Source organism: Eptatretus burgeri, chromosome 14, assembly GCF_056783735.1.
Source record: "Eptatretus burgeri isolate ZD-2024b chromosome 14, Ebu_testis_v1, whole genome shotgun sequence".
NCBI lineage: Eukaryota > Metazoa > Chordata > Myxini > Myxiniformes > Myxinidae > Eptatretus > Eptatretus burgeri.
In genome coordinates this window covers 10,325,478-10,351,863 of record NC_140974.1, presented here as the reverse complement: position 1 = coordinate 10,351,863, position 26,386 = coordinate 10,325,478, and the positions used below count along the sequence as shown (strand labels likewise).

General features: G+C 48.3%; 1 protein-coding gene across 1 annotated transcript; it reads right to left on the bottom strand.

The window, feature by feature from the left end:
- Positions 1-1,114: 1,114 nt before the first annotated feature.
- Positions 1,115-26,386, bottom strand: POFUT1 (protein O-fucosyltransferase 1). The gene is made up of 7 exons (XM_085853674.1): positions 26,186-26,386; positions 19,745-19,866; positions 17,639-17,821; positions 17,300-17,412; positions 4,434-4,626; positions 4,076-4,318; positions 1,115-3,919 (listed from the first exon to the last, which is right to left on the bottom strand). The coding sequence occupies exons 1-7, from the start codon at positions 26,301-26,303 to the stop codon at positions 3,731-3,733; spliced, it is 1,161 nt and encodes a 386-aa protein (XP_085709800.1). The 5' UTR covers positions 26,304-26,386; the 3' UTR covers positions 1,115-3,730.

The window sequence follows — 26,386 nt, the reverse complement described above, 5'->3', positions numbered from 1 at the left end:
GTAAAAACGGAATTGTTTTTTTTACTTAGTAGCCTGTTTAGAGGACAGCTTGTCCTAAAAGCACAGGTACCACAGGACAAAGCTGTCAGGATAGCCTGCAGGTATGCACACTCACCTTTGAGCCGTCTTACTTGGGTTTGAATCTCGAATCTCGACAGCTATAAACTGTCACCCTGGTGCTTCACATGGAGGGGGATACACATCATCTCGTGCACCCTCCATCAGAAGGACATGAAGCTGGAGGAACCGTCTGCCAGCACGGGTTGTTGATCGGTTAAGGATGCCAAGGTGGTTTTTTTTCTTCAAAAAGGGAAGGCAAGTTATCACCAGCTCCCTGAACAAATTACAATTCCTGATCTGTCTGACTGTAAAACTATAAGAAAGTACCTTTTAAACCTTTAGACTGCTTAAACCCCTTTAAGAAGTTCCATATTTTGGACCCCTTGATACCCTGCAGACCCTTTAAACCAGTTTGTCCCTTGAGCCCCGAACTACAATTGGAACTTAACCTTTAGACCCCATTGATTTCTTTTTACCCCTTAGACCACAAAGACACTTTAGACCCCTCTGACCTTTACACCCTTTGAACTGCTTTGACCCCTTAAGACTCCATCGACATTTTAAACCCCTAACGGCTATTGAAACATATCACCCTTCAGACCTTTTAAGACCGCTTTAGACTCAAGAGACCCCCCAACTCCTGTTGCAACATAGTGTTTGAACCTTCATAAACTTTAATACCCTTATAGACCCTTTGAAACCCAAGACTCATAGGCCTTTTAGAACCATTTAGCCTGAAAGACTGCTTACTCTTTAAACCCTAATTACGATTGGAACATACCCTTTGGACCCCTCCGACCTCTCAAACCCTTTGCACTTTTACACCCTTTAAATACCTTCGACCCTTTAACAATAAATGTACACACCACTCAAATATCAAAATATTCTATTCTTCTTTTCAGCAAGTAATGCGCAACCTCTCCCCACCCAGAGGGTGTATGGGTACTCTGCTAGTATACATTGTGAGTTCATTCGTCCTGAATCTCGTGGCATCTAGATTAGCCTGTTTAACGTTTCAAGCTAAACAAATGGCTCAGACTGCTCAGAACCCAGATTCAAACACCACGTAATGTGCTTCTTTATTCCTGTCCTCATACACTCTATCTGCTCTCTTTGTCCTTCATGTGATTTATCTACAAGCTCCTCCACAAGCATGAGATCAAATCCGAGTTCCCTTTCAGGGCAGGATGCGGCCATTCGGCCCATTAAACCCGCACAATGGTTGCCAACCTAAGGTTGCTCGTCCATACTCCCTTATTAAATGCCGAGTGCGAAACAAGGAAGCAGTACGACGACCGGGGTTCGAATCAACGACCTCCCAGAGTGACAGCAGACACTTTAACCCTTTCCGAGTCCGGTCGAAATAAAATGGACAAATCAACACAGTCAATGGGATTTGAATCTTGGGTCGCAGCATGGTGAGTGAGCTACGTTCTCAGATGGGAACGTCAAACAAGCCAACCCGCATCAACAGTATGCTGTGGCAATGTAAAAACCAAAAAGAAAAAAAACAAATGCACACGGCTTATATCCACATGTTACTTCGGTAAATTTGTTCTCTCGTCAAGTTTGCGACTGTTGGCAGTAATCTTAAACTGGTGTGCACTCACATTGAGCACAGTAACCAACACAGATTTTATGCTCCCTAAGGAGAACACATTGAGGTTTCGGTCACCTTGTTCCTTCTTGAATCCTCATGCTTGTGTAAAAGTTTTGCTTTTATACAGCTGTCCTTTCCCCCCACTATGCGATCATAGTTGAGGGGAAGAATGAAGAGCACGGTGGGGGGTGGAGGGAGAGGATAGTTCTTATTCGTTCATATAAGGCTGTGGGGAAGCATCATTGGTTGAGAGCACGGAATTTGTAATTTGTTCATGGTACAGTGATAGCTCATCTGGTCTTCACGCTGGAAGTCGTGGGGTCGTTAACGTCCAGAAATTAATGCTGGCAGACGGGACGCCCATTTTAACATGTATCCGAGGGACAGCACACCAACGTTGGTGAATCACCATTCCTGTGAAGCAATGGGGTGACAGTTTAAATAGTTGGGTTGGGATTTGAACCCAGGTCGAAAGCTTAGACGTCTGTGTGCGCACCTCGAGGCCAGGGGTTCCCGAGGCCAGGGGTTCCCAAACCCAGGGTCATGACCTGAAGTTGAAAAAAAAAAACTCAAAATCTTGGTTTTAGAGGGTATGCATGTGGGGAGGTGGGGAGGTGGGGTCCACATCGAAAGCGTTTTCTCTGACAATTGTTATCGTAGGTACCAGAACCATTTGGGTCACAAAGCAAATGCAATTTCAAATTTTGGGAACCACTGCTCTCAATCATCTTGTCAGCCCAGAGGGGTCGTGAAGAAATAACACTAGAAAGCATCGCAAATGCAAAGCCCCTCTGCATGGTGAGTGAGCTTTACATTTGCGATGCTTTCTAGTGTTATTTCTTCATGACCCCTCTGGGCTGACAGGATGACTTAGAGCAGCAGTTCCCAAAATTTGAAATTGCATTTGCTTTGTGACCCAAATGGTACTGGTACCTTTGTACTCAGGGCATTCAAGGTCCGCCAGCAACCCCCTTCTGGTAAAACTACCAAAATCACGAATCACTGCTCACCTTCACTCTTTCATTCCTCTTTTTCCCCTGCCTTAGGAATAAACTCCCTCACTCTCTTCAATTCCATTCTTCCCTCCAGGCCTTCAAAACACCCGTTCACCACATCCTCTTATCGTCCCCCATCCAAATACTCGATCTTTTCTACCCCCGTTAATCCACCTCCTTCAAATTCCCTGCTTTCCTTCCTGATAGTCCCTGGTGTAATGTCCATCCCATCCCTCTCCCTTCCACAGATCTCCTAATGTCTCTGTTCCCCACTGTTTTGTCCTTCCCTCTCCTGCCCCTCTTGAACATTCTGTGTGTTCGCTCTCATAAGAGCCTCGTTAGTGCATTTACAAAAATTAAAATTTATTATCTTGTGTTCTTCGTATTCTCATCATAGAGATTTGTTGAAAATTTGACAACAAAAGCTCAAATGGTTAAAAACTAAAGAAACAGGGAAGTGATTACAAAAGCCAACCCAACAACAAAAAAGAAAAAACAGTTATGGCCGAGACAGATACAGTCTCGCTGCACAGGGCGGAGAAAAGGAACAGGCTAACAAAAGGAACCCAAACACAAACACTCTAGGAACCTGCCATAGTCATTTTAACCACAAGTTTCCCAACAAACCCATTAAAAATTATTCTACAAAAAGTCACAATTATTCATGTTTTGAAAAAAAAAAAACTAAAAAAAAATAACAACAAAAACCTCAAGCATCATCCACAATTCTCACCCTAAAAATTGTAACATTTGGTGTGGCGACCCTCCCACAACAGACATGATGAACAATGTAAATGTTTAAATCATAATTGGATCGAAAGACCCTGGGAGGGAGAACAAAAGGAAAGGGGAGGGGTTTTGTTTTGTTTTGTTTCTTCTCCAGGAAATGCATCAACCCAAGAAATTCAATGAAGCACCGGAATGAGGTACCAAGGGCTGCAGCTACATCGTGTTGCAACCGGTCGAGCATCGTAATCTCATTTACAAACGGTGGCAAAGCACCACTGTCTGCATTCCACATTTCCCTTTTTGCTCTGTGATGGGGACGAGGAACTACAAGAACGAGATAAGAGCGTCAAAGGTCTTCTCGCTCTCTGTGCAGATCGACCGTGCCGAAGAAAGACGTCGGCCACCCCGTTACATCACGATTGCGTTTCACAAAGGCCGAAAATGACGAGACGCAGTTCCCGATAAAGTGGTCGGCCTTTTCCAGGACGTAGAGGTCTGTCTGTGGAAGCTCAAGCTTCAGAGCTACCACCTTCACCTAAGAATTGAGACACCAATAGTGAGTGTGGTTAAGGTGAAGCTCACAAATGTTTGAGCATCATGAACATAAGCTTATGAGCAAAGAAAATGAATTTAAGGAGAAGAGGGTGCACAAAAGCAAGTCTTTATGTTGGAGGTAAGGTCAGAGATATACCTTTTCCCCAAGCGTTTCCTGCAACTTGCGTGCATGTGTATTGGAATCTGACGCAATATACAATGACTGAGCTGCCACTTGCTGTGCCCAGTACCGCGTGGCCCGGAGGATCTCATCCACACTCGGTAAACACATCTCAAGCGTAAGTGGAATCGCTGTGTCCAAATTCCAGCCCACACACTGTGGGGATGCCATCAGATGAGAACTCACTTTCCCCTCCTTCACCAAGTCACACGTGCGCTCCTATTGATGTGAAGGAGAAAAGAGTAAAAGTCGCTTTTGACGAAATATACGGCCCTTTTCAGACAGTGTTTCACTCTATGCAAGGTGTGCTGCGGACAAGCCCAAGGAGACTAACCCAGTCAGAACCGATTCGTAAATGGATGGCCAGGTAAGGCCTAATGAGGTGTGTTTCGATAACATCCTGCCCCAGCTGTTCCATGGTCTCGGACCATTCCACATAACGCTGGAGACCTCGATGCTCTGGAAGTACCGGGAATTGTGCCGGAGCACCTGGGAAGGCAAGTACAGGATGCTCTGTCGCAGGAAACCTGAAATGTGGTTCACAGGTGAGGAAGAGCAATTGTGAAGGCTGTGGTTAAAAGTGTGCAACTGAAACAAACACAATGTTGTACAGATACGGAAGACAGAACAGAAAGGTTTAACGATGAATAAAGAAACTGGTGCAAGACAGACCGATGTCATTCCGTCCCATCATCACTGCTGATCTGTTGTACAGACAGGAATAAAATAAGAATTAAAAAATAAGAAAAATAAAAAGGAGGATTTAATGTTAAACTTCAATGTTTATTCTCCATGAGCCTGACATCGAAGTGAAACAAATCAATAAATAACCTAAATAAAAGGCTTTGATCACAGTGCCCCCTATTGATACCTCATGATAAATGCAAGAGGCATCCAAGGTAGAGCTCAAAATATGTCACGACAGATGAGCTCAGCAAGATGAGAAATGATGGATGTGATGGAAACGTGATTGAGGCACTGGATATAGGTGTCCCAGAGCATGCGGGTTCAATTATTAATGATTTCAATTCCCAGTATCCAGACTGAGCTAATCCCAGGGGTATTACCATGTCCCTCTCGGATTATCGACAAAAACATGGCTGGCTCTTCAATGACCTTCAGGGAGAGGTCGTCTGCCTGCCTCGCCTGCTCTGTGTGTGGTTCCGGTCCAGACTTCGTGGCTGACTCTCACATACCCTCAAGGTACCTCAGGATGAGCATCAAAATGCTGCCGACAAAGACATTACAACCCACATTCCTTGAATATAAATATTGAACATAAAATAATAAAGATAATCTTCCTCACGAGTCAGGATACCAAAATCACATTCTATTTGTCTAAGGACATGAATACAGAGCGGTTGCTGACGAATTTCTTCAACTAATTTGAAATACAAGTATTGCAATCAACAGACCATCCCGGTTACCCACTGAGTCAGGTCAAAACGGCCGCGTCAGTCAACCATCTCAGACACCTCTGCTCGATCCGCACGTCCAGAGCAGCGTCACCGTGCAGACCGAGGTCCTGGAGATGAGCGAGTGCTGCGTTAATAGGTGATCACGTGGTCGATCTCATCAGGGCCGAGTAAACCCTGACCATGTGACAAGTTCTTCTGGACCAATTTACCTTTAACACGGTTTACAGAACGTCATAACGAACAGGACCCACCCAAGGACCAAGTCAGGTTTGTAAAATGAATTTGTAACAAAAGCACAAGGGTCGGGAATGAACAATAAGCAATAAACAATGAATCCAATTGTATTTAACCAGCCTAAAAAAAGTTAACCCTCTAACGGCATAGACTTCATGAACACACTTCATGAACAGACCAGGTGATGGACGGCAGATCCATTAAACTATGGCCTCATGACACACGATAGACGACAAGGGAGAGTCACAAGACAGTAGAGTTCTGGAGCCAAACCCAGTGAGTTGCAAGCAAACGCGTGGAGCAGCTGCAATGGTCCCTGCAGGCTGCGAAGGGGAGGGGGGGCGAGGGACACAGCCCCATGGAGTGGGAGTGACGCAGCTGGACAGGGCGTGGCTTCTCTCGCTTTTCAGCTCTCTTCAGAGCACAGCTTTTTGGCTTGGTGGTTCTGGAAATCGATCTTTCATGGCCCCCACTTTTATAGCTGAGCCCGCCAAGATGACAATTTGACGCCCTTCCTCTCACCTCCACCACTGGTTCAAGCCCTGACCAGTGAGCGTGGCTTGTACCTTCCTGTTTGCTGTTTTCTGTTATCCCGTGCTATGGTTGCCAATCTGTTATCCTGTACTATGGTTGCCCTGACCGGTTGCCTTTTTCTGGCTCGATCTAAGTAACCGAACGTTGCCAGGACGACCACTTTTGCCACCTTGACTTGTTGAAATGGCCTCGTGTGGTGCAAAAAGGGAACATTTAGACAAAAATGGAGGACTTAAATATCAATATTTAGGCTCACAGGAATGAGGGGTTTTAGACACACACACACAACAGGGTGGGTCTGACACTTCCAACCATACAAATTAGCGACATATATGATATTTAATATGCCTGGTGTTGGCTTAATGGTTATGTTGGTGGGCTTGGGATCCAAGGATCCTGAGTTCAAATCCCACTTGGCTGTTGAATTAATGTGGGGTTGACTCTGCATGTCATCCTTCTGAGGTCGGCAAAATGAGTGCCAGCTTGCTGGTATCCTGTGTCAGTGGCGACCATTCCAGGGTTGTGCCCAATCGCCAAGGAGACTGCTGAGGCAGCACCAACGCTCTGCACAGAGCATGGTCCCAATGGATGGATGGATGGATGGCATTTAATTACCTCACACTTATTCTAAGCACTCAATGTGGAAATAAGTACGCCAAATAAAGCATTTATTAACCCATAGAAATATTTTTCACAACACAAGTTAGAATTACCACAAAAAAAAATAAACAAATAACAATATGCTTGGCAGCAATGACAGAGGTCAGATGTCAGGTTATGCCACTCAAATATTGTTGTCACAGAAACTGATGTATTTTTGTAGCCACCGGATTTGTCTGGTTGCCCTTCGTACCGGATCAAAGCAGTCGGGGCAGCCGATTGATTCTGTTGTCCTGGGCTGGATTACGGGCCGAGCGGGACAACCAAGCTGATCGGTGCCATAGGCCCGTTCTCAAATATCAAGTGAGGGGAGTCCCAAGTCGTAGGCACACCCTTGTTCAGGGTGATAAATCACCGAATCCAATCTGTCCTTTAACGGACATGCACAATTGCAATTGCGGTCTTTCACCCAAATGGTGTTGATGTCACGGGACAAATCAGGGTAGTTGGGGTAGCTTTTCCCACCTAAACTTGTGCCTGATGGCGTGTCAGGACGCTTGAAACAGCGGTTCTGAACCAGAGATCCATGGACCCCCCCAGGGGGTACGTGATGCCTCATCAGGGAATAGATGAGATACATTTCAATTTGAGGCAGCGAAAGAAAAGCTGGTTGTACACAGAGTAGAGCAAAAAAATATTGACTGAGTCACCATTGAGAGGGGGTGACACCTCATGCTGAGACCAAGGGGTATGACGACTGGAAAAGGTTCAGAACAGGTCAGGTCAGGTCAGGTATGGGAGCATGCGCCGGAGCAGCGCGTCGCTGAATCCACTTTCCGCCAGTATTCCAGGGGCCTCCATCTGGTCATCCGCCTCCCCCAGGCAGATGCCTGGACCATCGCTATCTCCTTGAGATGTTGATCCACCTTCTGCAACCATGAGGCACGTGGTCAGCCCATTGGTCTCCACTACTCACGAGGCACCCTCGCTGAGAGAATCTGGTGAGCAGGATCAGTATCAGGAAAAGGAACCACATGTCCATACAGCCGAAGCTGATGCTCACGGACTGTGCAGGTAACAAATCTCATTTCAGTCTCTCTCTGAAATGGCTCGTTGGACACAAAGTCCGACCAGCAAAATCCAAAGATTCTCCGAAGAGAACTGGGACCAAAGGAATTAAGTCTCCATCTCAGATCCCTGGTCAGAGTCCAAGTCTCACATCCATAGAGCAAGACTGGAAGCACCAAGGACCTGAAGACTCAGACTTTCGTCCTCCTGCACAGGTACCGACAGCACCACACCCCATGATCCAGTGAATCCATGACCCCCAGACCCGACCCAGACATCTGTTGACCTCAAGCTCACAGCCAGCAGAGACATGAATATCACTGCCAAGGTAAGTGAATCTCTCTGTGACCTCAACATCCTCACCACAAACAGGTAGACAAGAGAGCAGCATCCAAGATGTCAATGAAAGCAAGGATCTTAGTTTTGACCCAGGAAACCTGTAATCCCAGTGGCTCCAACTCCTCAATCAGCACATCGAGGGCCCCCAAAAGGATATCCAGAGTCTCGGCAAAGATGACTGCGTCATCTGCAAAATCAAGGTCAGAGATATTGACATTCCCAAACGATGCACCACAGCTTCATCTCTCCGACATCCTCCCCAGAATCCAGTCCATACAAGTGCTGAAAAGTGTGGGGGCCAGTTCACACCCCTGATGAACTCCAGTAACAACTGGAAATAAGTCGGAGATGGTATCACCACATCTCACAGCACCACAGTATAGTTCAGACATCAGACTGATGAGTTTTGGTGGCACCCCACGAAGACCAATAATGCTCTCGAGGACATCCCGATTCACTGAATTGAAAGCTTTGCAGAGATCAACAACGACTGCAAGCAGCCCCTGCTGAAACTCTCATCTGCATTCGGTGAAGACTCGAAAGGCAAGGATACGGTCAATCGTTGACCTCTTTGGTGTAAAGCCTGACGGCTCTGGGTGCTGGTGCTCAAGCAGATGGTGGCAAACCCCATCAAGAATTATCCGAGCAAAGACCTTGCCCGGCACGGAAAGCAGCGTCACACCTTGGTGTTGCAGTCCTGGCGATCACCCTTCCCTTTCCAGAGAGGGAAAACAAAGCCCCTCTTCCAATCAGTTTGGATGATGCCTGTGTTCCAGGCAGAGCACAGAACTGCATGCAACATCATGAGTACAGCATTTCCACCAGCTTTGAGAAGTTCAGCATAGATCCCAAGCACTTTACACCATTGCAACCAGTTCACCGCAGCCTGTGTTTCCACAAACAAAGGCGGATCACAGTTGATTGGAGGGTCAGCAATAGCGATAGTAACACTCCCAACATCCAACTCAACAGCTGGTGAATCACTCTGGAACAGCCAAAGTCACCAGCCCAGTGGGCCTTCACTTCAGACTCCGCCGTCAAGAGCCCACCACCCTCTGCTCTCATTGCAGTGCAGCAAGGGATGGGCTTGGAGGAACGCAATGTGCAAATTTCCCTGAAAGTAGGACTAGAATCACTTGACCACAGGTGATGTTCCACCCCCTCACAGGTTCCTCGCACATCGACCTCCTTGTCCACCCTCAGCACACGTACAGTTTTACACCTCAGCTCCCTGAGCAGCTCAGCTCTGCCATTAAGCCTGGCCCTGCGACTGGTCAATGGTAAACAGTGTCCTTTGAGAGATAAAATTTTATTTTGCCCTGTGGTGAGTTTGAAGACATTTACTGGCAACGTCAAGGATGGGTCTTGAAGGCACTCCACAACTGTTCAGGATTCCCCAAAGCACTCAGACCTCCCAAAACCCCTGTCAGCCTTTTCACAAACTCCTCAGCTACGCTCTCATGCTTGAGCTTGCCAACATCCAGCCAAGGCTCTGATGGTACCATTCTCCTGGATTTAAGCTGCAACTTCAGAGTTTCTACAACAAGCGTGTGGTCAGTATTGAGGAAATGAGCACTCCGGTAGACCCTGCAATTCTGGATCATCCTCCAGTGACCATCATAGTGGGGCGGCTTAGCCCAAATATTCAAAAGAATTGTGCATTTTGCGAGACAAGCACCAAATTTGGCACAAATGTACATTAATGTTGCGAACATTTTCAGATTTTGGGCCACTTGAAATTCTCTCTTTATGTCCGCCATATTGGATTTCAAAATGGCCGCCACTTGAAATCTACATTTGCTCTTATCTCTGGACGTAATGCAGCTATTGACTTGATTCTGGTATCTAAATGTATGTTTTTGGGGGCAAGGAATCCAATGTTACCATTTTCAACTTCATATTGTGGTGTAGTCTGCGGGCCTACAGGGAGGGGCATGATGGTGATGCATGATGGGCGTGATGATTGGAGGAGTGGTCGTGGTGGTTATCGTATCTGCAAGGGATATAGGGTGTGCGCGCCATCTGAGGCGTCGTAGTAATGCTGGAGTCGGCCGGCTCGTGCGGGTGCATACGAATAAAGGAGAGCTGCCGGGCAGAGTACGCCCGCGCTCGTACAACACAGCCCGGCTCGACTGTCCTTCCGCTCGTGTCTGCCTGCTAAGCATCTTCCATTTCAGTACAGTACAGTTGGCGAACGAGGATCTGCGGATCGGCGTGTGCAGGGTCGGCAAGTAACCCGGGCGGTTCCAAGCTACGGAGCCAAGGGTCTCACGGAGCATGGCGGAAGGTCGAGGCACGGCACACGGACGTGTACCCGTGTTCGGGGGAGATGAATTGGAGTTGTTTTCTGAACAGTTAGGTTGCTACTTTCGGGCGAATGATGTAGGGGATGAAGAGAAACGCAAGGCGATCTTGCTCGCCTCGCTATCAACGGAACACTACCGCCTGCTGAGTGATTTGGTGGCTCCAAATAGACCCAGTGATGATATGCTATCCTTTCAGGACATCGTGGTGAAAATGAAGACCCACTTGGCGCCGGAGAAGTCGTTACATCTCGCGCGGTTCCAGTTCGATCATCTCGCTAAGGGTGGCGAGGAGCGCGTTGCGGACTTCGTAGCTCGAGTGAAGCATTCGGCTGTGCCGTGCAAATTCACGACAGAGGAGCGTCCGACAAGGCTCAGAGATCGTTTTATTTCTGGTCTGCGAGACGCAAAGATGGTAGCGGCCATCCTGCGATTAACCGACATCACATTCGACTCGGCGGTCGTGACTGCTTCGTCTGTCGAGCAGACACTCACGGATGTCCGCGCCATTGCCGGCCAGGACGTAGTGAGTAGCTCCAGCTGGAGCATGGCGGCTAATCCCGAAGTCCACGCGGTAACCGCACAAGTGCCGCGGGTCATGCAGCCTGGAGTCCGAGCGGTGGCTCAAGTGCCGCAGGTCGCACGCGCGCCTGGCGGTGCGGGGCGAGGGGCACCGCAGCACGGTCGCACCGGGAGCGAAGGGGCACCGCAGCACGGTCGCACCGGGAGCGAGGGGGCACCGCAGCACGGTCGCACCTGGAGCGAGGGGGCACCGCAGCACGGTCGCACCTGGAGCGAAGGGGGCACCGCAGCACGGTCGCACCTGGAGCGAAGGGACTTTCCGCGGCTGCTGGGGGTGTTGGGGTCCGCACCTGCGTCAAACGTGCCCGTATAAGAACACCGTGTGTTTGCATTGTCACAAGGTGGGACATTTGAAGCGTGTGTGTCGGATGGCGGGGGCCTCCGTTGGGGTCTTGGATGACGAGGTGCGAGAGGACCCCAGTGACCTGGAGATCGGCCTGCAACCGGGGCCTGACAATGCCGGCGAGCCAGAGCGGGAGATGCAACCACGGTTGAGTCTGTTTTCCGTTGGTTCGGAGATGACGACGCCTTTCACGGTTGAGGTCGAAGTGAATGGCCAACCGACTGTGTTTTGCGTGGATACCGGGGCGGCAGTGTCGGTCATGGATGAGCGGGCGGCTCGTGGTCTTCGCGGTATTCGCCTGGTCAAGACGGCCTTGTCGTTATACACGTACACCGGTGAAGCGATTGCACCGCTGGCGAGGGCCGACGTCTCAGTGCGCTACCGAGATCGACGCGCCCGGCTCTCGGTGTTCGTTGTACGAGGGGAGGGGCCCCCCCTGTTGGGTCGGGACTGGCTGGCGCACCTCGGACTGGGTCTCCGGTTCGTACCTCCAGATGTGCCAGTGCTCTCTTCGAGGCCTTCGTCGAGTACCGAGGGCGAGGCTCGGGCGGGCGGCGAGAGCCGTATCAGCTCTCGCGATGAGTTCCCGCGCTTCGCTCGCGATGAGTTCCCGTGCTTCGGCAGGGTTCGTGAGGCAATGCGCGTCGGTGTTGTGCAGGCAGCTTCGACAGGTGACGGTGAGCCCGTGGCGTTGAAGGGAGTCGCGAGTCACAACATCGAGTCGACAGCCAAGAAGCGGACTCGTGATGCGGGTTGTGGGTTGTTGTTCATGGCATATGTGTTTTTCCTTGCTCTAGTGATGCAGTTTAACGTTGTTGAAATAAATGCCAGCAGTTCTCATGTAAAAGTGGATGTGGCGGAGATCAGTCAATGGAGTTGGTGTTATGATCAATGTGATGTGGGGGCGAATAAAGAAGGTTTATTGGCCGCCAGTTGCCCCAGGCCGCAGGTAATTGCTTTGTCATGTGCTGGGATTTTATCAGAGAAGCGCGCTGTACGGACAAATGAGTTTGCAATGCTTCGTATAATGTTCGTAGTGATTTATAACGAGCCTATGATTGCAGTGTGGTTTAAATGGAGTTGCTCCCGTCTAGCTGCCGTGTGGGTCTCGGAGGTCGACTCGGAACCAAGACTGGTGCCCTGGTCGGCGTTACCCCCACCTCTGATTGCGGGCGCAGCTCTCTGTGTTCGCTCAAGGCCGTTGGGACGGGCGTTGGCGTCTCAACTGATTGTGGTGCGTGGGTTGTTTTGGAGCATTAAATGCGTACAGCCAGCGGCGCTGTTCAGCGCCCCCGGCCAAGGTCGATCAAGGCTGGCGCCACGGCTTCCAGACAGCGGGCTGCCGGCCTCGGGATGTTTATCTACGTCGGGTCTGCCTGGGGGGAGTGGGCCAGAAGCGTTTGATGGGGCCGGGGGAGGTTGGCTCGAAAGGTCGTTACGACCTTGGCGAGGGTCATGTCAGCATGGGCCGCCTGGGGGCGTTTTTGCTGCGTAGTTCTGCTGTGCTTCTCATTTTTGCTGCTTCATATCGGTAACGCGGTCAGACCTGGCCTTTGCTGCTCCACTCGCTCGCATCGACACATTATATGATGTGGTGTGCTATTATACTTCGCTATTGGTCATTTTATTTTCATGATTATTATACCGAAGTCCTTATAATGCTTCTTATATTGGTGGTCAATTAATATTCATACTTTTAGGAGGGAGGAGTGTGGTGTAGTCTGCGGGCCTACGGGGAGGGGCATGATGGTGATGCATGATGGGCGTGATGATTGGAGGAGTGGTCGTGGTGGTTATCGTATCTGCAAGGGATATAGGGTGTGCGCGCCGTCTGAGGCGTCGTAGTAATGCTGGAGTCGGCCGGCTCGTGCGGGTGCATACGAATAAAGGAGAGCTGCCGGGCAGAGTACGCCCGCGCTCGTACTTGTACAACACAGCCCGGCTCGACTGTCCTTCCGCTCGTGTCTGCCTGCTAAGCATCTTCCATTTCAGTACAGTACAAATATTATCTATCACAGTCTGTTCTATAATTTTATTTGGAAATTATCTCGGCAAATATTGGATTCAACACAATACTTTGAAAAGAATGTCTAAGTTCTGTAAATGTCTTAGGTATAATACTGACATGCTACATGGTCTAGTATTTGAGGCTAGGTGTACTGGTATCTGAGGCTAGGTATATACCGGTACTGAAGATACGTGTACATAAACAGTGTCATGTTAACAAGTTCAGCATTGCCACAAGTACATGTATGTTGTTGACTCATCGTCATGTGCAGTCCCCTTCACACACACAGAGGGCTGTGCACTGAAGGGCAGCCTTTTTGCACTTGCAGCGCCTCACACACCCTTTCTTGCACTTACAAGAAACCAGCTCAATGCAGCTGTGAGCTGCCTCAGTTAGCCTGGTCCAGTAAGGTGTGTACTGTCCTTCTCCAGTCCTTGACCCACCCCAGTTGGTTGGTGGAGGGAGCTCTGGTGCTGGCAGCAGTATCTGACCCCACACATGTCCACCTTGATACACTGCCCTCTTGACATGTTCCTCCAGAGCTGCCTTCATTGGAGGGATGAGCTGCACATTGTTCTTCCTTGCGAAGAGTTTCCTCCTGGCCTTGTCAATGTCTGTGCATTTGCTGGTTCGCTCATACAACAGGATCACGAACCTCTCGATGATGCGCATTGCATCGTCTGGTATGTCACGAGGTGCAGAGGACAGCAGCAGCAGTGCCTCAGTGAGTTCTGGCAGTACCGTCCAGATTGCCCACGCGGTCTTCTTGCCATGTCTATGAAAACTAGACACAGTGTCGCATCCAGTTAGAGCGTAGAACATTGGCAGTGCACGAGCCTTCTCTCGTCGCAATCCAGCTGCTATTTTGTGTGCTGCTAGGTATCGGAAACTCTGGCCTGTTCCGAATGACAGCCGCAGTTTGTCTTCTGGTTGCAACTCCTGTGCCAGGGACACTGCCAGCACCACAACATCGGTGTCTACAGTCCGGATGAGTATTGCATGGTGTCCATGCTGGACTGCGTGAGATGCATGCAGCAACATCCGACTGTCAGCTTCTTCATGGTTACATGGGGCGAGTGAGGTCAGATCTGGCAGTAGTGGCTTGCTGAGCACTGCCTCTCCATCAGTAATGACGAGTTGCTTGTCCTCCTGGTCAAACCATTCCATGAGAGCTGCTGAGAGGAACCTGAACAGCTCGATCTTGTTGCTGTCCACTCGTAGGAAGTTCTGCCAGTTTCCTGGTATGGCTGCGGCAGCCACCACACGTCTCCCCACACCTTGTCCCTGCTTTGCACGTGTACTACCTTTCAGTGAATCAGCAAGGTAAGTATCCCAGACCAGATCCAGGCGTGACACTGTTTGCAGCTTCGTGGACATATATGGGATGAAGATCTGTTGTGCATACTCTTCAAAGGTCTTTGATGCAGCCGGCTTCAGCATCTGGACGATGGCTGCTCCATCAAGCACAATACAGGTCGTGACAGGAGTCTCTGTCTTTGCGTCGGAGACCTCTTCCAAGCATGTGAGGAGATCACTCTTGGTACCAGTGCAGAGGCTTCCACCATCAGACAATGCAGGAGGACATGCCTGATTCTGGTGACAAAAGAACTCCTCAAGGTTTCCATCACTCGTCTGGCAGCCAATGTACAGGCGTGCGGAGTTCACGGTCATTGTTGATGGAGGCGAGCTGTTACTGACCTATGCTCTGGCTTCTTGGAGTGGAAGTGCTGAACACCTTCAGCTTGTTACGAGGATATTAAGTTGAAAATGGTACCATTGGATTCCTTGCCCCCAAAAACATACATTTAGATACCAGAATCAAGTTAATAGCTGCATTACGTCCAGAGATAATAGCAAATGTAGATTTCAAGTGGTGGCCATTTTGAAATCCAATATGGCGGACATAAAGAGAGAATTTCAAGTGGCCCAATATCTGAAAATGTTCACAACATATTAATGTACATTTTTGCCAAATTTGGTGCTTGTATCACAAAATGCAGAACAGGTTTGCTATGCTGCTACACTACAACGAGCACCTGCTCAATCTCCTTTGCCACACCACCAGCGTTGGAATGCCAAGTCCAGCGATGAGTCTGTGGGCACTGAAACCATGAACAAGCCACCCTTAGTCCATGACTTCTTGCAAAGTCAAGTAACTCGGTGCTATTCTGGTTCACAATTCCAGACCCATGGGGACCAATACATGCGTCATAACAATCCTTATCAGTTCCAATCAATACATTGAAATCCCCCAAGAAGAGAAGAGTATCTCGCCTGGGGCATTGTTCAACCACAGACTCGAGCATGGCATAGAATGAGTCCTTGACAGTGAGATTACTCACCTCAGTCGGACCATATGCAGAGGCAGGGAAACGATCAGAAAAGAGTGACGAATCCTTCGTCTCATAATACGCTCGGTGACCGGTGTTAGCTCAATTATCATTGGAGTCAGCTTATTCGACACAGCTACAGCAACTCCTTGGGCATGGTAACCATCAGAGCAACCAGACCAATAGTAGGTGTAACCACCCACCATGATCTTGGCACTATCCAGTCTCCAAACCTCAGAGTGCTGCAATACCGATGTTCAAACGCTTGAGCTCAGATGATAACAGTGACAGCTGATCATCCTCTCTTCGGGATAGGACATTCCAGGCACCCACTCGAAGGGACTGTTACCCCACGGCTTTCCTCCCATCAAAGAGTGAGGGGGAAGGATTTGCCCCAATCCCCTCATCCAGTGAGCTGCCCTGCAAAGGGCAGCTGCGCAGGAGATACTCCTGCAGAGTGGATTTTCAATTTTCTTTGCGTTTTTCTTGTGTTTTGCGAGTGAAGGTTTTCATCATAGCCGGAATGCAAATCCTGCCACCAACCTCCTAAAAAATAGTCACCCAACTGCAGGAGGACATCTGCAGACACAGTTGGCACTAGATATGGATGGCCGTTGGCTCAGAAGGAGCAACACCGCCCTTTGACAATGGGAGACCATTGTGTACTTTTCCACGTTCAGAACCACTGGCTTAAACGAACATAAAAGACACAGATTCCAAAGGTTAGAACATTTAAAAGGGGTTTCAAGGGATGGCAGTTTTAGACACATTAAGTAGGGGGGGGGGGGTGGGTATACGGCATCTTTCTCTATCTAAATTCTAAAACAATGGATATTCCATATCACAATTAAATTACCTCACGCTTTTGGTAATACATGCAATGAGATAACTACCCCACACTATGCAGGGTTAGCCCCGAGAAGCCATTCCCACAACAGTATTTAGCATCATCAAAACTAAGAAGAACGCTTGCAAACTTTTGTGACAAAAGAAGATCAAATATTATCCTATGGAGACTTTCAAGTAATTTCACATTTTATCACAATAACCAAAGGTTCAATGAGGAACTTGTACATGAATCAGTATTTAGGACAAGGACATTAGGAGACTATGGGATACTTTTCCATGATTTACAATGAACTTTGTACACTATGAATAAATCGGCACAGTATTGGGGATTTGAATCTGGGACTTCCGGCATCATGAGCCACGTGCTCTATTGGGGAATGCGAAATAGGCCAACACTATTGCCGAATTCTCTTTGGAACAACTCCAGGAACGCCAAGGTGTGTGCTGCCTCACAAAGGGGCCCATTATGAAGGGTAAGTGAGACTAGTTGCTAAGGTAGCCAAATGTTCATAAAACCGAGTATTCCTCTATTTCTTCAGCGGAATTCCCAAGTAAAGTTTGCTCTCCATGTCTGTTCAATCGTGGACCGTACCTTTCCAGCCAGCGGTGGACGCCCGATGGATGGAAAGAGAGGCTGCTGAAGAGTTCGGATCGATCAAAATAAACGCCAACATGATCCCAGAATGGGCCAAACGGGTTCCCGTCCTGGCTCCAAAAACGCCAAGAGGGAGATCAATCAGGGAAAGCACAATTTTAAAATTTCAGGTCATCTACATATAAAACTGGTCACAACCAAAAACTTGTGGAGGGATACAGAAAGTATTGTCATATTGTTAAACAACACAGCACATAACCCAAGCATCCAAAACACCACATCAAGTTACAGTCAACTCTATAATGAGAACAAGGGTACATCCAAATGGAGACTGACCTTCATGGGACATGACTTTTTGTCTGCGCTCCGTGCTGCCGCAATTTCATAGCAATAAGCAACGTGAAAGCCAGGCTTCCAGTGTTGGGGGGCCAACTCTGCCATGAAAGACTCAAGGCTGATGACACGGTGATACCTTTGGAGAGATTCCAACCGGAAGAACTTCGAGTAGGGTACGTGCATCTGGACACGCAGAAACACATGGGACGATGTTAGGCAGGTGGTCTTGCAACCCAACCGGTCGTTAAACCAGGGTTCTTGAGGAAACTTTAAGCATAGTGAATATACATTCAGCACAACTAGGCCGCAGAACATTTTTGGCCATTGCACTGAGATTACTGCATTTGTATTCGTGGAATATGACAGGCCCATTAAGATGAACACTTGACAGCCAAATCTCGATAAAGCTGGGCAGCACTTTCAGTGATCATTTGGTGTGCAGCACGTGTCTGCTGGTTTGCATCATTGCTGGGAGTGCAGCGGTGTTCAGGGTGCTGGTGATGACTCGCCTCCATTTCACAAAAAACCCCATGGGATTTTTAAACTTCCATCAATTCTAGTAGGTGGGTACTCAGGTGTAACGTCCATGATGGACGGCGCACACATCGATGCCTTGCCCTGCATGCGGAACACCAGGATGACAGTTTGTAGCTGGGTCAAGATTCAAACCCAGGCTAGACAGCTCAAAGGGGAGTGTGCATACCTGCTAGCCCTCATTTGAAACAACTTGGTGGAAAAGTTGTGGTTTATGGGAATATATGGAACGCTGGTTCTGTTTTCCAGTTGAAGAGGTGGTCACCGTGTGCTCGTGCATTCCCAATGCAGTCCTTTGTTCTTTAAGTCACGTTTGTAGTCGGGTCTTCAATTTTCCAAGAAAAATAAAATGGATCCAAATTTTACCGCAATATTGCTGCTAAAGACCAAGGTATTGTTTCAGGATTATCAGATTTTCTAGCTATCTACAAACAATAACAACAATAACTAGAGGAGCACTTGGTAGAGTGCAAAACCTCCGCCGCCAATACTGCGAGGTCACTCAAGTGAACCTGATATCCTATTCATTCAATTTGACGTCAACAGTGCTCAGAGTTATAGTTTGCAACTTTCCCCTTTACATACTCAATTCATTCGTACTCCACATACTCAATTCATTCTCTAAAAAAAAAATTGTTAGAGAAAAAAAAAAAAGACAAAATTTTCTCAGTTTCTTTTTCTCTAACAATTTTTTTTTGGAGGGGGGGGGGTTGGAAATCACTTAAAACATGTAGAAATGCAAAAACAAAAATTCAAATATTTTTTTCAAAATGGCCGCCATAGCGGCCATATTGGACTTTGGACCAAGTCCAAAATCTAATGGCATGATCCTTGGACCATACCTAATCCCCCCACCAAGTTTCGTCAAAATCCGTCGAGGAGTTTTTCCGTAATACTGTTCACAAACAAACAAACAAACAAACAAACAAACAGACGGGTGAAAACGGTAACCTCCGTCCATCTTCGATGGCGGAGGTTGACGAGAAGAGCACTCGGTGGAGCGCATACCTCCGCCCTGTAATGCCTGATCCACGAGAACATATCTGGCCCAATACATATCGTTTTTGTCGCTATCTCTCAATGGTGAAGAATCACTTTAAAAGTTCTAGTAATCGGATCCGGATCCGGATCTTCACCAAAATCGAATCAGTTTGTCCTTGTGACACATCAAGCCTGTCCACAAAATTTCATCCGGATCCGTGCACAACGTTTTGAGATATCCTGTGCACAAACAGACAGACAGAAAGGGGGTGAAACACAACCTTCGGTGGCAGAGGTAACAAGAATAATAAATATTTAATCAGGTGATGGAATGGCTGGAGAGACAACTCTGAGTCTGGAAGGTCGGTGATTCGAATCCCGGCTGAGCCATACCAAAGACTGTAAAACATGGTATGTGCTAATTCCTTACTCGACATTTAAAAAGGACAGAGCACGGACAAACAACCACGGGTTGGCAACCACAGTACAGGATAACAGGCCTAATCACCTCCTCTTAGTTTGAAGTTCCTTATATTATATATTAATATAAACAGCAATAACAGAACATGGTATGGAACGTCATGTACATACATTGGTGTATGGTGGCGAATGTTGCCGATACACAACCCAAGGAGGCACGGCAAGGGTCCGGTTCAGGGATTTTGCAAAGGCCAGAGCACCCAGCAGGTGGTCTGCCTGGTTCCCAAAGCGTCCTGAGGATGCAAATATACAGAATAAACAATGAGACTTTCAAAATGACGTTGTGTGTGTGTGGTGTGTGTTTACAGTAACAGTTCTGTTTGTCAGGCACATTTAACCTGTCGTTGGTATTGGGAAATCTGTGATTCAAATCATCTTTTCAAAATAATTTTTAGCATTTTGACAGAAGAGTGGCAATTTTAAAATGGTTCACCAAAATTGTAATTAAATCGAAATTGTACTCAGAAGTCATGCTAAAATATACAATTTGGTGCCTGTCTGACTGCGATACATTGGGTCGTTACTTTTCCAATCTCCACCAAGCTTGACAGGGCGGTTTAGGGGTCACACGATGGAGGTTCACAAGGATACACAAGGAAACCAGAAGCAGGTGGAGGCCATTCGACCCATCATGCCTGCACCACATCAACACCACACCAATTTATCAACACAAAATCGAAAGAAGAAAAATGCAACAAATATATATTTTTATTTAATCAAATCGTTTTTTTGTAGTTTTTTTTTCTTCTTTCCAGGCTTTGCAGAGCATGGGCAAAAACGGTCTTGGGTGAAAAAAAAGAAAAAAACCCACACAAAACACCCCCTGACGAGACCCCCCCATCAATAACTCCGTATACATGCACACGATCACCCATCAATGCTCAAACTACTTAAAAGTCTTATAAACATCCCTATACCCTCTCTCCATAACCACCAGGTACCTATTTTAATCTAATTTAAACTTATCTCCTGTTTCTGCTGCCACTACCTTTCCAGGGAGACCATTCCATGCATTAACTACTCTCTGAGTGAGAGTCCCCTACGTGACTACCGTCTTAACTCTCCTCTACTTTACTCTCATGTAATGCCCCCTGGTCCTATCACTGTCAACTCTGTTAAATAATTCATCTGCACTAATTTTATCTCGACCTTTCATTATCTTAAACATCTCCATCATATCTTCTCATAACCGCCTCCTTTCTAGTGTATAAAGCCCCGTCTCCTTCAGCCGCTTCTCGTAGCTGAGTCAAGGAACATATTGTTGTGAATTCGCGCCCGCCGGCATGCGAACGGCCACGTGACTCGAATCGCGGCACGTCGCCCACCGGACGGACAATTCTGTCGTGACCCTCTTGGACTAACGCCGGGAGCTAGTCACGGGTGGGCCTTTCGGCCTCACCACGATCGTGCCAATCGGCCACCCGCGTGGGATAGGGTTGTTCGCCAAACTCGACCTACCTAAGTACCCACGCGGAGGGTAGACCGGGCGATCGCACCTCGCCGCAGGTCGACTCCGGACACGGGCCGCTTAAGTGATCCGTTCCGTACTATTGGGATAACCGAGCGGTGTTATCGTCGGCCTCGACGGTTCCGATTAATTATCGGGCATATTAAGCCCACTACCAACCCTTTACGTGAAGCAAGATGGAGATTCAATTAAAGAAAAGACGAAGCGAAACGGGAAAACAGTTCAACATGATGCACATTTATTCCGCAGCACACGGAGAGCACACACATACAATGAAAACAATTATGCACAAAAAGCAAATGTAACAAAAGAAAAAATGACGCAGAGATACTACCGACTACGCGAGCACACGACAACACTTAAACAGTTTTACTTTACAGACGGCGCCAACAACACATTTACTCAAAAGCAAAAGAAAAGGCTACCCTCAGAGACAAGGGGGCAGACGGGGCCTGTGGGCCAATATTTGCGCGAAACCTGAAGGAGCGGTCAGGTCCGCGAGACCGGGTGGGTCCTACCCGCGTCTTCGTGATGAGCCGCAAATGTGGCAGCGCGGCAGTGCCCCGACTTCATGCTCCTTCGCGGGTTTCATTGGCACTGCTTGGAGTGGGGTGGGAACGGGGCCCCCCTTTTCGCACTATCTCAGCGCGGGGGAAAAAGGGGGGGTAAAATTGTTGATGCTCTGGGGAAAGAGTATAGCTGGCTTGCTTGGGTCCCGTGACGAGCGATTCCACCGCGACCTCGTCGCCGACCGCCGTCTTCCTTGCCTCGGACCCGAGCTCCTCGGACTCTTCCCCCAATTCTTCTCAGCCGACTGCCGAAAACCACCGGGACGCCCTCGCCTCCCGACTCCACGCCGCTCTTCCAAACTGACTCTCCCCAGATTCGCCTTGCGCTCGGCGCTTTATAGGCCAGCAGGAGAACCCATATGCAAATTTCCGGATCCGGATGAGCTCGGGGGCGGAGTCACGCTCGCCCATTGGACGGAGAAAAAGGGGCGTGAATCTCCCCTGATCCTAGAATTTGCATATCTCGATTCCACACAGACGCGTCTGGAGGCGGGGCCAAACCGCCCGCGCTTGCCGATTGGACGGATCAGAAGTGGGCGTGTTGCATTCCTGATCCGAATTCTCCTCGGAAAGGCTGCATTTTGCACTCGCGGCTCGGCGCGTGTCTTGTACGAGCCCAGGACAGCCCGACGCTCGGTGCTCACAGGTGGTGCAGGAATGGCCGCAGGAGAGAGGTGAAGGTGGTAGAGGGTTTATGGTGGTGGTTTATGGCCATGGTGCCGTTTGGAATGGCGGTGATGCGATGTTTGCGGGAGCGAGTTGTGAAGGTAAAGATCGTGGCTGTTGGCGTTGTTGTTGTGTGATGGTTGGAGCGTGGTTGGTTCAAAATAAAGATAGAACAGAAAAACGGCTATCTCAAAGCGTCGCAGCCCGAATGAATCACATTTATTCCCTCTAACCAACGGGTTTGGGGCTAACTACACATGTACTTACAGAGATATCTCACCTACGGGACCTGAATGGTGGTTTGCGAATTTCCACAACCGCAACAATATAATCAATGTCGGAGCCCTGTGCTGAACCCTCTCAATGGCATCCATGTCCTTCCTGAGTTGTGGTGACCAGATCAGCTCACATTATTCTAGATGTGTCCCTCACTGAATTCCTGTAAAATGTTAACACCACCTCTTTTGATTTATAAATGATCCTCCTAAAACATTTTGATAAATTGATATAAATAACCTATAACCCTGCTTGCTTTACCTATAGGGACCTGGAACTGTGCTGCCTGCTTACCTCCCATATCTATTACCACCCCCAGATCCTTCTCCTGTGTGACGCACTCCAAAATTACCCCTTGTATCATGTAATCTCTATTTTCATTGCTCTTTTCCATCCCCAACACCTTACACTTGCTCAGACTAAATTACATCTGCCAATCTTTTACCCAATCTATGAAAGTATCAATACTTTCCTGTATCTGATCATCACCCCCTCTGCTATCCACCTCACCTCCAAGCTTTGTGTCATCTACACATGTAAAAAGCCTACTCTTCACCCCACTATCCAAATCAGGAATGGTAATGGTCCGAGTACTGATCCCTGAGGTGCCCCACTACTTAAATCCTTCCAGCAAGACATCCTCCCACTCACAGTCACTCTTTGCTTCCAACCACGAAGCCAGTTTGCAATCCAATTAGTTACCTGACCAGCTACTCCACAAGCCCTCACTTTGGCCAACAACCTCCGATGTGGTACCTCATCAAATGCCTTCTTAAAGTCTAGATATACTTTGTACACTGCCTTTCCCACATCCACCCAATCAGACACTGCTTCATAGAACTGTCAAAGATTTGTTAAACAGGAACTACCTTTGGTAAACCCATACTGACCATCTTTAATTAGTCTGTATTTATTTAAGTGGTTCCTCATCTGATCCCTAAATAATGTCTCCAAGAGCTTCCCCACAACTGAAGTCAAACTAACAGGTCTATCGTTTCCCAATTTTTCTATGGATCCTTTATTAAATAATGGTGTTACATTTGCTGCTCTCCAATCCTCCGGAACCTGTCTTGACTCCAGGTAACTATTGAAAATAGCTATTACCTGCTCAGCCACCTCCCTCAATACTCCCGGGTGCATATTATCTGGACACGGAGCCTAATCTACTCTTCGATTACCGAGCTTTTCCTTTACTTACTCCACTCCAACCTGGATCTTCTATAAAAGCCCTTTCTCACCTCCTTGATAAATAATCTTAGCCATTGCCATTTCTCCTGACTGTTCTTGTGCCAAAGTTGAAGCAAAATACACGACATGGCCAAAAGTATGCGGACACCCGTTCTAATTGGTGGATTGGGCCATTTCAGCCTCACCCATTGCTGACAGGTGTATAAAATCAAGCACACAGCCATGCAATCTCCATAGACAAACACTGGCAGTGGAATGGGCCGTACTGAAGACCTCAGTGACTTTCAACGTGGCATCATGATAGGATTCCACCTTTCCAACAAGTCAGTTCATCACATTTCTGCCCTGCTCGAGCTGCCCCAGTCAACTGTACGTGCTGTTATCATGAAGTGGAAACATCTTGGAGCAACAACAGCTCAGTCATGAAGTGGTAGACCACACAAGATCAAAGAATGGGACCGAGTGCTGAAGCAGGGAGCGCATAAAAATTATCTGTCGTCGGTTGCAACACTCACTACCGAGTTCAAAACTGCCTCTGGAAGCAACGTCAGCACAGGCACTGTTTGTCGAGAGCTTCATGAAATGGGTTTCCATGGCCGAGCAGCCGCACACAAGCCTAAGATCACCATGCACAATGTCAAGCGTCGGCTGGAGTGGTGTAAAGATTACCGCCATTGGACTCTGGAGCAGTGGAAACACGTTCTCTGGAGTGATGAATCACGCTTCACCATATGGCAGTCCAAAGGATGGATCTGGGTTTGGCAGATGCCAGGAGAACGCTCCCTGCCCGAATGCATCGTGCCAACTGTAAAGTTTGGTGGAGGTGGAATAATGGTCTGGGGCTGTTTTCCATAGTTTGGGCTCAGCCCCTTAGTTCCAGTGAAGGGAAATCTTAATGCCACATCATACAATGACTTTCTAGACGATTCTGTGCTTCCAACTTTGTGGCAACAGTTTGGGGAAGGCCCTTTCCTGTTTCAGCTTGACAATGTCCCCATGCACAAAGTGAGGTCCATACAGAAATTGTTTGTCAACATTGGTGTGGAAGAACTTAACTGTCTTACAGAGAGCCCTGACATCAACCCCATAAAACACCTTTGGGATGAATTTGAACGCCAACTGCGAGCCAGACCGAATTGCCTAACATCAGTGTCCGACCTCACTCATGCTCTTGTGGCTGGATGGAAGCAAATCCCCGCAGTAATGTTCCAACATCGAGCAGAAAACCTTCCCAGAAGAGTGGAGGATGTTATAGCAGCAAAGGGGGGACCAACTCCATATTAATGCCCATGATTTTGGAATGAGATGTTGGACGAGCAGGTGTCCATATACATTTGGTGATGTAGTGCACCTGTTTAATAAGCCTGCCATCTATGCCTGGTGTTGGCTTAATGGTTAGGGCGGCAGGCTTGGGATCCTAGGATCCTGAGTTCAAATCCCGCTCAGCTGTTGAATTAATACCAGGTGGGGTTAACTCTGCCTGTCATCCTTCCGAGGTCGGCAAAATGAGTGCCAGCTTGCTGGTATCTTGTGTCGGAGTGGCGACCCCTCCAGGCCAGCTTGCTGGTATCTTGTGTCGGAGTAGCGACCCCTCCAGGCCAGCTTGCTGGTATCTTGTGTCGGAGTGGCGACCCCTCCAGGCCAGCTTGCTGGTATCTTGTGTCGGAGTGGCGACCCCTCCAGGCCAGTTTGCTGGTATCTTGTGTCGGAGTGGTGACCCCTCCAGGCCAGCTTGCTGGTATCTTGTGTCGGAGTGGTGACCCCTCCAGCCCAGCTTCCTGGCATCCTGTGTCGGAGTGGTGACCCCTCCAGACCAGCTTCCTGGTATCCTGTGTCGGAGTGGTGACCCCTCCAGGATTGTGTCCAATAGCCAAGGAGAATGCTTAGGCGGCACCAATGCTCTGCACAGAGTACGGTCTCCATCTCAATCTCCTCCATCTCCTCCTCCTCCTCCACCATCTCCTCCTCCTTCTCCTCCTCCATCATCTCCTCCTCCTCCTCCTGCCATCTGACTTTCCTCACGAACCACTCTCCTTGTGCTATTCCTCTATGGGGCCACACTGGTCCGAACCTATTCTTTACTCCCGATACAAACAGGCACACAATCACGTGATATATATCTCGTTCACATATTACGTACGGATTTCATAGTTTACTTCACAAAATCTTCCTCAGATTCCTCATGACTCTCTCTCTCTTCTTGTCCAAGTACGTTCAACTTATGAAGCAATTCATGATATTTATCGACTTTAACAACCTTTAGTGTGCAAGTTTTGGTTGTGAGGGGAAATTTTGTAAGCGATCCTTCCCCCTTTGAATGTTTCCTGAGGGAAATTATTCGCCCTTTTCCCAACTCTCGATCAGTGTTGGCGGAGCACGACTCACCCATGCACGGACAGTACAGGACGTATCCATTGCGATCCCAGACGTCCAAGGATGCCGACACCGTGACCCGAACGAGCAGGACAAGCAGAAGCCGAGCCAGTGAGCGATGCCGCCGCATGAGGAACAAATGCAAACGATATTTAAACCCACAACTTGGGATTTGATTTGCTACCGAGTCTGTGAATAAATATTTAAATTATA